Source organism: Anguilla rostrata, chromosome 1 (assembly GCF_018555375.3).
Source record: "Anguilla rostrata isolate EN2019 chromosome 1, ASM1855537v3, whole genome shotgun sequence".
NCBI lineage: Eukaryota > Metazoa > Chordata > Actinopteri > Anguilliformes > Anguillidae > Anguilla > Anguilla rostrata.
Window position 1 is genome coordinate 70,582,719 of NC_057933.1, and position 13,111 is coordinate 70,595,829.

General features: G+C 40.4%; 3 protein-coding genes across 3 annotated transcripts; all 3 read right to left on the reverse strand.

Moving 5' to 3' along the window:
- Positions 1-804: 804 nt before the first annotated feature.
- Positions 805-3,410, reverse strand: LOC135233885 (zinc finger protein 45-like). The gene is made up of 2 exons (XM_064297823.1): positions 2,450-3,410; positions 805-2,043 (listed from the first exon to the last, which is right to left on the reverse strand). The coding sequence occupies exons 1-2, from the start codon at positions 2,943-2,945 to the stop codon at positions 1,382-1,384; spliced, it is 1,158 nt and encodes a 385-aa protein (XP_064153893.1). The 5' UTR covers positions 2,946-3,410; the 3' UTR covers positions 805-1,381.
- Positions 3,411-5,156: 1,746 nt separating this feature from the next.
- Positions 5,157-7,004, reverse strand: LOC135233891 (zinc finger protein 37-like). The gene is made up of 2 exons (XM_064297839.1): positions 6,328-7,004; positions 5,157-5,791 (listed from the first exon to the last, which is right to left on the reverse strand). Exons 1-2 carry the CDS (start codon positions 6,824-6,826, stop codon positions 5,211-5,213), a joined length of 1,080 nt encoding a protein of 359 aa, XP_064153909.1. The 5' UTR covers positions 6,827-7,004; the 3' UTR covers positions 5,157-5,210.
- A 694-nt stretch (positions 7,005-7,698) lies between these two features.
- On the reverse strand, positions 7,699-9,826 carry rps9 (ribosomal protein S9). Its single transcript, XM_064297851.1, has 4 exons — positions 9,668-9,826; positions 9,416-9,538; positions 8,767-8,953; positions 7,699-7,955 (listed from the first exon to the last, which is right to left on the reverse strand). The coding sequence occupies exons 1-4, from the start codon at positions 9,762-9,764 to the stop codon at positions 7,778-7,780; spliced, it is 585 nt and encodes a 194-aa protein (XP_064153921.1). The 5' UTR covers positions 9,765-9,826; the 3' UTR covers positions 7,699-7,777.
- Positions 9,827-13,111: the final 3,285 nt, after the last annotated feature.

A 13,111-nucleotide genomic window follows, 5' to 3' on the forward strand; every position in this document is an offset into this window, starting at 1 on the left:
TTTGTTTAGATTCAGTCTTGCAAAATTACATAGTTCAAGGTTAAATTAAACCTTGCTTAGTCTCAGGTGCTATATCTGAAGAAGAAACATAAGTTATCCAGACTGTTTTATAGAACCCATTGTATTATTGCATTATATATTATTGTAAATATAGATAAATTAACAAGCTTTGCCTTCACATTACAATTTTTCATGTGGCTGTTCAGAGTCATGCAAGTTCTTTTTTTTTTTAACTTTGAAAACTGCATTTAAAAAATCTGACAAACAGCCTGAATCACAACTTTTAGAAAGACAGGGAAAATTATCAATTTGGTAACTGAAAAGCAAAAATAAACGCTTTTACAAGCACACATTTTCCCCTCACAAAAATGTTCATCACCTAGATCCATTACATGCCAAACCATTTAAGAGCATGCCAAAATATGTGATGCCTTTACACAGGTGCAAGTATACTGTGGAAATAAAAAGGACATTATAACAGCCTGTACCAGTGGTTCTCAAACTCGGTCCTGGGGGACCCCTGTGTATGCTGGTTATCATTCCAACCTCAACAGCAATCCCAGAATTTTAACAAGCTGTTAATTTTTCTTAATTAGGTGCTTTTCATGTTTTAGATCTGGGGTCCACAGTCTTGTCCAGAAAGGGCCAGTGTGGGTGCACACAGCTGATCCTGATTCTACTAATCAAGGTGCTTAGCAATGACTCTAGTGATTGATTAGTAGAATCAGGTGTGTGCACCCACACTGACTCTTTCTGGAACCCCAGCTCTAAAACATGAAAAGCACCTAATTAAGAAAAATTGCTGTTGAGATTGGAATGAAAACCAACATACACAGGGGTCCCCCAGGACCGAGTTTGAGAACTACTGGCCTGTACTGTAACATTATGCACTGTAACATAGGCATTGCACATGTGTAGGTTTTTGGCCTGCTCTGATCAAATCTGACCATCTGAACATCAGTTACTGTTACATAGACAATGTTTGAATGTTTGGGTAGTGCTAATTTAAAAAATAATTATTAAATACAGCTACTCCATTTAACAACATTTAACATTTTCTTCTTTTGGTTCACAAAGAAAAAACTGAAAATCTGCATTTTCATCATTTGACAGCTTTCCATAGTAGCTAGTAACTAGATAGTAGCTGCAATTAATTCATGCACCTTTTTTGTGTTAAGTCAACAAACCTGTAGTTTCACACACTAAAAGTTGTGTCAATTTACTGAAAACATGACAAAAATCTGATCATTCTGAGACCTACAATGTTCACCTTTAACCCTATATTCTTAAGGGCTGGGTTACAACTATTAAGGAAAATTTGTAATCACTCCAAATGCGGTAGGAACCAAGGATTTTTCTTGGAAGCTTGCGAGAGTCGCGGTCAAGAGCCGAGCCCGTGGCGCATTTTCTGGCGCGTGTGCACAAGCAGGTGGCGCTTGAAGTTGGACCCATGATTGAAGCCCCAGCCGCACTCCCCGCAGCGGAAGGGCTTGCTGTCCTCGTGGGTCTTGTGGTGCTCCTTCAGATGCTGGATCTGTCGGAAGCGCTTCCCGCAGAGGCCGCAGTGGTGCGGCTTCTCCCCCGTGTGGATGAGCTGGTGCTTCTTCAGGTTGGAGAGGTGGCTGAAGGTCTTGGGGCAGCTGGCGCAGCGGTGCGGCCGCAGGCTGGTGTGCACGCGCTGGTGCTCCTCGAACAGCTGCTGAGACGAGAAGTGCTTGCAGCAGATGCTGCAGCTGAATGGGGCCTCACCAGAGTGGATCTTCTGGTGCTTTTTCAGGCTTTTCAGCCAGAGGTAGCTCTTGCCACACTCACCACAGATGTAAGGCTTTGGTTTGGTGGGATGAGAAAGTTCAGGTCCAGTAGAAGACGACAGAGCGGCAGGAAGTTCCTCTTTAACCTGGATGACCCTCAGCTCCCTTGTTGTGTGGGCATCATCCAGGCTGCTTGCCTTACTTTCTTCGTAAGACGGACAGGGGTCTGTTTTCAGTCCCTCATGTTCAGGGATCATGTCCAGCGGTTCTGCAGTTGGGCTTGGCTCTGTGTCTGGTTTTAAAGACACAAGGAAAAACTGATAATGACTATGAATTATGTCTGAATTACTCAATTTAACAAAACTTTTGGCTAATCAAATTGAGCCATCTGAGTGTGTGGCCTAACAGATACACATTAAAATGAGTAACAATGATAAAAATGGTCAAAATGCAAATTATACTATTAATAATAGATCACATATCAAATTAATAAATTGTTCACCACTCAATCTTGGAAAGAAGTCTGATTGCTGCTTTGCAAAATAGTACTGAAAATATGTAGGCTAAACTCACAAACTTAGTGATTCAATATCTTTGTTCAGTCACTGATGTAAGAAAAAAAACCCACCATGTTATTCCAACTATCTGCTCAGTTTTCTCACTAAATAACATATTAACACAGACAAAATAGGGCCCACCTGATTCTTCAGCTTCGATCCTGTAGTCAACATCTGATGAAAAGTCATGCTTTGATTCTACGCTCCCTAGTGGGTCTATGAAGTTATGCTGCATATCGCCACCGGTGTCACTGTCCCAGGGCTGAGCCCAAAGTGACGAGCTGTGTTCCAAAGCCAAACTATTTGGGTCTTCATCAGCGTTACTGTGCACGTCATGATGAGAACTTCTATCCCCAGTCTCGTCTTCATTACAATGTGACACGTCGCTATTTAAATCTGACCTTTTCTTACAACCGAACCGTTCTCTCAGCTCCAGTCTTGCCAATTCGAGTTGTGCCCTAAGCTTCTCGTTTTCACATTCCTTTTTAGCCACAGCCGCTCGGAGCTCTGCCACATCCCTGCCGATAAGTCTTTGAATCTGGTCAAGCACGGAGCACACTGCAGACCTCACAGCATCTTCAATGACAGAAGAAAGATCAAAAGAGACAGACAGACTGGCCTCTATGTCGGTCGTCATATCAACTAAAGTAAACTATTTACCCCACGTTAGCTAACTTAACGAAATATGTCAGGGAGTTTTGGCTGAGTTTTTCTTTTCTGGTTTTCACCAATATTATTTAATGTTAAAACCAGTTAAATTGTATAGTTCTCTGGTTCCGTCGCTAGCACGAAACGGAACAATTAACCGAATAGGATCCAATTGGAAACCAAAAACCTTACCCTATGCCTCCATCTTGAGCGCTACCTAGCTAGCTACCAAGCAACCAGAACTGTATTCTTACTAGTTATGCAGCAATTAAATAACACTTTTAAAAAACGAAACAATGTGATGTCAAATTTAACCGGGTAAGACTGCAGTTTAAAGCACACGCATTTTAATCCATCAACACCTAAACAAAACATAGCCCATGTTGAATACTTGTAAACAACCATATAGTCGCGGATAAAAAACGTCATTTCCCGACATTGATCCTAGCGGAAATTCTCACAGGAGCGTGACGTTTTTTCTCAGCGCTGTCACCAGAGGGCAGGGTTCCGTCCAGTAGGACAATGCCTTTGACAGCTTATTGGTTATTTTTGCACTACCATCTATTATGAATTTATTATACATTTATAACAGACCGAAAAATGTCATCATTAGTCGTTGAATTAATGTGTGAGCTAAGAGATGTGGCCAAAATCTTCAAATATAGTCTACTTAAAATACATATTTATAAAAATATATTTATATTAGGATGGATAGCTCTTCACACAAAATATTTATTCAACTATGAAAAGAAAGGCCCCAATAAATGTCACATAACATGAGGTAAACTGCAATCACACATTATTACTAAAAATCTTGCAACAGACTTTCAGTCAAAATGACCTGAAGAAATTAGCGAAAACCTGTTAATATGCAAAATATTGTAAGTAAAACCAAGTAAAATCCTAAATGAAAGTCCTCTTTTATTTATTTACTTTTGTATTAAGGTATAAACACTGATGTGCAGTATAACAATTATTCAAAATCCACATTAATTAATTAATTCACTGTTCTCCTTGTCACTAATGAAACAAAAAATATATTACCCATTTATTTGTTAGCACCCACTATGAAGGTGAAAAATACAATCAATTAAATTGTTTCACTTTGAAACAATGGCTGTGTGTTGACAGTACAGAAAAAGAAACAAGTTCAATCTATATGACAATTATAAATAGGCTACATTTTATCATTTGCAGTAAGAAAAACTGCATGATGGGAAGTAATATATTAAGAGATAGAAGTATACAGTCGGAAGGTGACTATCACAGATTAGTTTACTGGCAACAAAATGTAATACTATGAATTATATGGATATATACAAATTTGTACATCAAGTAAATTCTTCAGTCTCTTTTCCCTTTCATTTTCAGTGCAGTGGACAGCTGCAAATACGTAGCATGCAAAAACAAAATTTATAAATGTACTAAAATAAAATAATTAATTTGAAGTAAAACAGCTTATTTAAATCACGCCTATTGTTTTGCCTTTTAATAATACAAAATTGTTCAAATTTTGTAACATGTCTATGGTTGCTCAACTATCTCATGCACCATTTCTGTAGTTAATGAGTCAGCTAAGGAATATTTAGGCTAATTGTGAATAATCACATACAAATGGTACATAATAAATTCACCAATACATGTAAAAACATTGACAATTTATTTCAAATTAAAGGAGATGCTTGCCATGTTTGGTAAAATATAAAATTAGTCCTAGTATATCATGAAGCACATTTTAAAAAGGAAACACAATAATCATATACTCAATGTAAAAAGAGTAGTGGCTCCTTTAAAAAAATATTTAAAATCTAGTTTTCACATCAATGACTCTCACTACTCAGATATCATTAATACACCAATATTTGATTAGAACATCAAAAATTGTGGCCTGTGTGTGAAACATCCAGTGTCAAGTTTCTTGGTCCTACTTACATTTTTCAACTTATACACACAAGGGAGATGCTGCATGAAAATTCATTTCATAAATTTAACTGGGTCAGGCAAACTTAGTTCTCTGACACAATGACAGTCATTGAAATTACAGTACACTGAGATTTTTTTAGAGCTGGTTAAATGGTTGGGGAAAAAACAGAATACATAGGCTAATTTACTTTTGGGGAAGTGGAGACAGTATTGTATTGGGGAAGCATGTTCATCACCTTATCTTTCTTTTAAAAGGTTTAAAAAAAAAAAAAAAAAAAAAAAGTGAGTGTAGATAAATCATTTTAAAAGATCACGACTAAAGTTCTCTAATCTAGTCCGCCTTCTGCCGCGTGTGGATGAGAAGGTGACGCTTGAAGTTGGACCCATTATTGAATCCCCAGCCGCACTCCCCGCAACGGAAGGGCTTGCTGTCCTCGTGGGTCTTGCAGTGCTCCTTTAGATGCTGGATTTGCCGGAAACGCTTCCCACAGAGGCTGCAGTGGTGCGGCTTCTCCCCCGTGTGGATAAGCAGGTGCTTCTTCAGGCTGGAGAGGTAACTGAATGTCTTGGGGCAGTCTGTGCAGCGGTGCGGCCGTGGGTTTGTATGCGTGCGCTGATGGGTCTTCTGGTGCTTTTTCAAGCTACTTAACCAGAAGTAGCTTTTCCCACACTCACCGCAGATATAGGGCTCTGCTTTGTCAGGATGCGACAACCCATGCGCAGTGGAGGAAGACAGTCCAGAAGAAATTTCCTCCTTTACCTGTACGACTCTCAGCTCCTTTGTTGTGTGGGCATCAACCAGGTTAACGTTGCTTACTGTACTTTCGCCATGAGATGTAATGGAGGCTGTCGTCACTGCCACAGAGTCAGCGATCGAGTCCAAAAGCTCACATGTGGGATTTGGTTCTGTGTCTAGTTTGAGAGGCACACAGGAAAAATTAATGACGTTATGAATAGAATAGATTCCTTTATTGTCATTGCACAGTGTACAACAAAATTAAGTAGCAATCCTGACAGTGCATTCACACATAGCAAACAGCAATTAAAAAAAGAACAGAGTTCAAGCTAAACTAATTTAGAGTGCTAAATATTTAAATAAAATATAAAATGTATAACATGTATAAAATGTATATATTTGCAGTAACCTATAAAACAATAAGATATAAAACAATACAACATGGTAAGATTAGCAGCTGAGATATTGCACTTCGGATATTGCACATTAGCTGAACTGCAGTGGCCCTATGTACAAGTAGTGCAATTAGGAATATATACATACAAAGGTGCAGCTGAAAATGTAAACATCTGTACAAAGGTGCAGTTGAAATATAAACATCTGTGCAGTGTTCTATAAATGTAACTGCAAGTATGTAGTGCTGATACATATACATGAACTTGTGACGGCAGAAGACTATAACATTAGACATTTGGAAAGATAAAGTGCTTACTTGTTTCTGCAGCATCCAAACTGTAGCCCACATCTGGTGTAAAGTCACGCTTGGATTCTATGTTCTCTAGTGGGTCAATAAAGTTATGCTGCATATCACTACCAGCGTCACTGTCCCAGGGGTGACTCCAAATTGATGAGCCGTCCAAGGCCAGTCCGCTAGGGTCTTCATCTGTGTTACTACGTACGCCGTGACGAGAACTGGTATTATTCCCACTCGCGTCTTCGTTACAAGAGGATGATAGGTCGCTGTTTAATATAGACCTTTTCTCGGAGCTCGTCCGATCTCTCAACTCTCGTCTCGCCATATCCAGCTGCGTCCTAAGCTTTTCGTTCTCGCACTCCTTTCTAGAAAGAGCCACTCGCAGCTCGGCCACATCTTTACCGATGAGTCTTTGAACCTCTTTAAGCACAGAGCACACTGCAACCCTCACAGCCGCTTCAACGACTGAAGAAAGATCAAGAGACACCGAAAGACCGGCCTCTATGACAGTCGTCATGTCAACTGAAACGTTGTTACACTGGAATTAGCATAAAAACTTCCCGGCAAAAAACATCCCTGGCTGTTACTTTGTCACACGTTGCTAGCTAGCATTTACGTAGATCGCACTTCTGGTTCCTGGGTCATGTGACGTCAGACCGATTCACAAGCGGGACGTTAGCAATTTCACAACACCGTTTACCAATCTTAACGTGCAAAAATGCGATATTGTTCTGTTGATATCCTGAAAGTACAACATTTGTATTGGTGATCAACTTAATTTTAATGGCGACATCCTAGACCCACAAATCCAAATTTGCTTACGCCCACATTCGTTTTGTACAATACTCTACATTAAAATGCTGCCATATCCCACTAATGTGATCTATTACACCAAGGGCTGTAGTGTTAGGGTATTTGAGCTTGTACCCTAAAGGTTGCAGGTTTGACTCACAGGTAGAACACCACCATTTTGCCCTTGAGCAAAGTGCTTAACAGGAATTGCTTCATTATGCACCCAACTGTCTGAAAGGATACACCCAATCAATGCTCAATCTGCCCATCTGACTTCCCTTTATTTTAGCCAGCTCCAATTGTTGCATTTACCAAATGCCAATCTCTTACCAGAGATTGCATACACTTAATAGAAAATAAGAAAATACTACCAGCACACTATTATGCTCCCAAGTGTCACTGCACACAGATTTGTTAAATAAAAATCACTTGGGAACATAACAGCAGTGTGCTGGTAGTATTTTCTTATTTTGCAGCCATTGTTCAAGGTCAATGTGCATTTCATACTTCACAGTACCAGTGCAAGGCAACTTATCAGGAGGCACAATTCAAAAATGAAAACACTTGATAACAAATGATACAGAAACCGCAGCAAAATAAATTTGTCAACAGATTTTATTGAAAAGTTGAGGGAGCAGTACAGGTGTCCAACATAACCCCCTCTGGGAAGTGCAGCTTAATCCTCCTCCTCATCATCAGCGCCTCCAGCTCCACCCTGGCCCTTCTTGGCGTTCTTTCTCTTGACGCGGCCAGGGCGTCCACCACCGTATGGAGAGCGAAGAGAGAAATCGATGTGCTTCTGGCTGTCCAGGCGGACCACGAAGGATGGGATGTTCACCACCTGTTTGCGGACACTGGAGCACAAAAAAAAAAAAAAATTCAGGACAGCAGTCACTTCAACCTTAACTTAGTGCAAGCGGTCCCAGTATTGTGGGTAGGCACCAAAAGCAGTCCCTTTTCAGGCCTCATTGACGAGGAATTCTTGACACCACAGAGAATCTGAATATATTGATTTAAATCATCGGCCTGAAAAAAAATGTACGTTGGAGTGCATGAACTCCAACAATGGAACTGAAGACCCACAATACAATTCTACACTTTTTCCCTATAGAATATCACAAAGAGCCAACGAATCTTCTAGCCAAGGTTGCAGAAACGTTTATTCTAAACGCCATTCATGAGTGATCTACATTACCTGTGGATTCATTTCCATGGAGGAAACAGTCCTGATTGGCCGTACTGGGTCCGGCCAGTCTTACCGACAAGGTATACGGTTTATGCCACCGAATTGACCTTGCTGAATTTTCTATCGCTGCTCAGATGGGAGCAATAGCGCAGGCAGGACAACTAATGAAAGAGGAAGGACAACCTCAATAGAAAATGTACCAACTCTGGTTTTGCCCGAACGACATTCGGCTTGGTGCCACTTTTGCAAGCACATAAAATTCAAGGGCAGTATCACCACTACTAATCACGGAAGCCACAGACCAATTCTAAGCAAGAATACTTAACCCACAGAGGAAAGTTAAGATTCTAATGACCTCGGCAGGAACAAGCACCACCACAGATTTTTAAAATGGTGGTTAGTGCCATGCCTTTTTTATACTGGAACATTACTCTGTGTATACCCATTATATGCTGCATGCATGTGTTCACCCCACTTACCGGATGTGCCTCTGGCGGATGAGCACACGGGCATGGTGGATGCTCTTAGCCAGGCCCAGCTTGAAGACCTGTGTCTGCAGCCTACGCTCGAGGAAGTCCTCAACCTTAAGGCCCAGGATGTAATCCAGCTTCATCTTGCCCTCGTCGAGCACTCCGATCCTCACCAGGCGCCTCAGTAAGGCATTACCTGAAGGGATACAGGAAGCCATTATTATCCAGTCTACCCCACTGATGGGCAGATTAAGGGTCATTACATAACATTTAAAGGACCAACTGAAATGCTAAAAGTAAAATTTTTGGAGCATCAATGACACCATTTCCTCAACACATTTAATGATAGTGAATATAAGGCATCATAGCCTAGTAATTACAGCTCTACTAGTGGCCTCATTGACGAGGAATTCTTGACATCACAGTCAATCTGAGTTAATTGCATTAAATCACTGGCCACAGATTAAAATCAGATGCATAGAGGAATGCAGTCCCACGCAATACTCAAGGGATACATCCCCTCCGATTGACAAGTCATTTACTAGGTCCTAAGCTTCACGTCAGAATTTTACAAAAGCCGGTGAATGAAGCTGACACCATTCCATTTTAATTTGAAATTTGTCTGTCTAACAAACTAAATGCAAATGAGTCTGCTTACCTTCAAACAACCGCTTGGGGTCCTTCTCATCCAGAGTGAGCAGCTCTCTGGCAGCCTTGCGGATTTTAGCCAGAGTGAACTTCACCCGCCAGACCTCCCTCTTGTTTCTCAGACCATACTCCCCTAAAAAAAAAAAAAAAAAAAAGCACTTTCAGTATTTTCGAACCGAGCAAACAGGTCACTTCTGTCAATAAGTACTACAGTAAGTATGAAACGTATAAACCATGATATAGCAGCGTACAAAGTGTATACCGATGAGTTTGAGCTCCTGATCGAGACGAGACTTCTCGAAGGGGCGGCGGGGGGTGACGTATGTCTTGCGACAAACCCAACTCCTAGCAACGGGCATGGTGGGTCAAGACTGCCTGAGGGAACATTAAATACACATTACATTAAAATGAGCAAATTAAAAATGAATTTCAGCAAACCAGGTTAAGGTTACCAACAGTCTTAAGCTCCATTCCAGTTCATCCAAGCTAGTGCGATGTTACATGTCACACTGTGCTAGTTTTCGCCAAAGTTCAAGTTCAGTCAAGATACTGCAACTGCTTGATTGCTAGAGAAGTTAATACAGTGCATCTATACATCCTTTTTGTTTGACTACCTGACCGTTAAATAAGTATACTATGGCCTTATATACAATGAAATTAAAAGTATTTCAACTATTTACAAATCAAATATTAATGGAAATGTTCAACAGACCAGTGATTCTCAACCTTGGACCCAGGGAAACCCTGTGTGCTGGTTCTTGTTCCAACCACAATTGCAACCCCCCCAATTTTAACAAGCGGCAAATTCTTAATTAGGTGCTTTTCATATTTAGAGGGATTTGCCCTCTTAAGCCATATTATGTCAGAAATAGCTATGCATGCCACAAATAATTCCCATATTCAGTGTGCTCATTGTTTTATATTGAAAACTACCACGAGGTAACAAAATATATTGGTTAAAGTGTGGACACGTGGCCACTAAAACTACCGATTTAATATATATAATTCGAAGACTGCAAATGAGCCAAACCGGTATTGTCACAAGTTTGTCAGGGTAAGTGACCTTTCTATGCAACTGTTCGCAAAAGAGCACAATAAGCACAATGTCAATATAACTTTGCTTAATAGCACGTACAGCTAATTCTAATATAACGTGGCTTGAGAGTAAAAAATCCCTATAAAATTAAAAAGCATAAGAAAATTTAACAGCTTGTTAAAATACTGGGATTGTAACCGTGGTTGCTACAAAAACCAGCCTACACGGGGGGTTACCAGGCCCATGGTTGAGAACAACTTTGATAAGCAGCCGTGTACAAAACGAACTGTGTAGCCTCGCGAACACGCCTCATTCGAGCTGGCTAACCAGATATTTTACAGATAAGTAAATCGGAAACATACAAATAGATAAGATAACATTAATTTGGATATATAGCTATGTCAGAAACTAAAAATCTACTTTGCTTCCAATTTTAAATAAAACGTATTGTTGCTAGTTAACGTTAGCCAACTAGGCCACGGCTATATAGTGCAAGCATGTCGGTTATTACGCGTTGCGCCATAGCGGCGAATTTGTTAAACGCATTGTTCAATACAGCATACATTTCTTTATTAAGTGACATGTTATTTTATGAGGATACTATGTCACATAAAAAGCTGAGATGAAATTATGAATATATTTAGTGTAGTACTTGCGATATAGTGTTACTGAAACTACGCCGTTGGAACATTCGACCCTACCTTTCTTAGGCTCGACCAGTGAAGAGAGCGCGTGGTTCCTGTTCCCACAATTTTATAGAGCTATCTTCTTCTTCTTCTTCCGTGTTGTTTAACGGCAGCTTGCATCCTTGAAAGTTGCATTACTGCCACCTTTCGGAGTAAGTTAACTCCTACAGCTTATTGCCTGTCACACTTTTATTATCAGTCCCGTTCCCCGAAGGTAGTTGATAAAACATCTCCTCCCCTGCCCACTAGCACCACACTCCAGTACATCCCTCAATCCTACTCCTGTTATCCCCAATCTTCCCATTTCCTCCATCATATCCTTCCTTTCCGACCCATATTTACTGCAGTTAATGATAATGTGTTCTGAGGTTTCTGGTACCCGACAGATTTCACAAAGACCGGTTGGATGTTTACCTATAAGATGAAGCGTGCTGCGTAAATTGCTGTGTCCTATTCTTAATCTTGATATTACAACCTCCTCTCTTCTGTTTCCTCCCCTCTTTCTTACACTGCCTACTCTATTTTGTATCCGATGTAAATGTCTCCCCTTCTCTCCTGATCCCAGTGCTGCTGCCATTCTTTATTGATATTTCCCCACACAACGCCCTTTCCCTCTGACTTTGATAACTTAATATTAATTTCAACACTTCCCTTTTTGACTGCTTCTTTTGCCAACATATCTGCTCTCTCGTTTCCCGGGATATCTGAATGTGCTGGGACCCACATGAATGTAACATTTTTCCCTTGCCTAACCACTCTTGAATTGGCGAACAAGATTTCATACAGCAGATCCTGGTGATTTCTGGCTGTACCCGTCTTAATACTCGCAATGGCCGACACAGAATCACTACATATTACTATTTTGTTAACCCTACCCCGTTCAGCCCATTCTAATGCCATCAATATGGCAAACAATTCAACAGCATACACACTTAAACAATCCGATGTTCTCTTGCTAATTCCCACTTGACAACTAGGCACAGCAACTGCAGCCCCTGTCGCATCTGTCTGCGGATCCTTTGATCCATCTGTAAAAATCTGAACACTGCCTTTATACTTACAGTCCATATAGTTATAATATTCACTAACTAAGTCAGCATTCTTATTACTATGCTTAATCTTAAGTAATTCTAGATCTACCCCCACACTTTCTAATTCCCAGACAGGTCTAACAGGCCACACCACAGTTTCGCCAAATTCTTTATCATATACTCCCATATCTCTTGCCACTTGATCTCCTGCCCATCCAAAACTTGATTTTTCCATCCTGTCCTTCTCCCAGCTTGTCTGCAGTACCCTTTTTGTTGGATGACTATCTCCATGCCCCCTTAAATTAATCCAGTAGTTAGCCATCAGCTGCTTCCGACGCAACCACAGTGGCATTTCACCTGCTTCCACTTGGAGTGCACACACTGGGGAAGTTTTAACCGCTCCTAAACACACTCGTAAGGCCCGAGCTTGTATAACATCTAGGTCCGCCAGCACAGATTTTGCTGCTGATCCATATACAATACTTCCATAGTCTAATCTTGATCTAATTAAGGCTACATAAATATATTTCAGAGATGCTATATCAGCTCCCCACTCCAATCCTGCAAGACACCTCATGACATTTATCACTTTCTTACATCTACTAACAACATATCTAATATGCTCCCTCCATGTTAACCTCATATCAAAATATACTCCCAAAAAATGAAAACTCACAACTTTCTCTAAATTATTCCCATACAATTTCAAATTGCATTCCCTGAGTTTCTTTCTTGTAAAGAGCATAGATTTTGTTTTTTCAACCGAAAATTTAACTCCCCACTTTGTTCCCCACTTTTCAACTTGATTAATTCCATCTTGCACTTTCTTCACTATGTGTTCAACATTTCTCCCTCTTTTCCACAAAGCCCCATCATCTGCAAACAATGACTTCCCCATATCCATAGGGATATTCATAAATATGTCGTTTATTTTATAGAGCTATTGTAAACTT

Coding starts and splice junctions, on each gene's coding strand:
- LOC135233885 (XM_064297823.1), bottom strand. CDS start 2,945: ATGACGACCGACATAGAGGCCAGTCTGTCTGTCTCTTTTGATCTTTCT. Junction 2,044..2,449: donor GATCGAAGCTGAAGAATCAG/GTGGGCCCTATT, acceptor CTTTAAAACCAG/ACACAGAGCCAAGCCCAACT.
- LOC135233891 (XM_064297839.1), bottom strand. CDS start 6,826: ATGACGACTGTCATAGAGGCCGGTCTTTCGGTGTCTCTTGATCTTTCT. Junction 5,792..6,327: donor TTTGGATGCTGCAGAAACAA/GTAAGCACTTTA, acceptor CTCTCAAACTAG/ACACAGAACCAAATCCCACA.
- rps9 (XM_064297851.1), bottom strand. CDS start 9,764: ATGCCCGTTGCTAGGAGTTGGGTTTGTCGCAAGACATACGTCACCCCC. Junction 8,954..9,415: donor CCCCAAGCGGTTGTTTGAAG/GTAAGCAGACTC, acceptor GTATCCCTTCAG/GTAATGCCTTACTGAGGCGC. Junction 7,956..8,766: donor ATCCGCCAGAGGCACATCCG/GTAAGTGGGGTG, acceptor TTTGTGCTCCAG/TGTCCGCAAACAGGTGGTGA.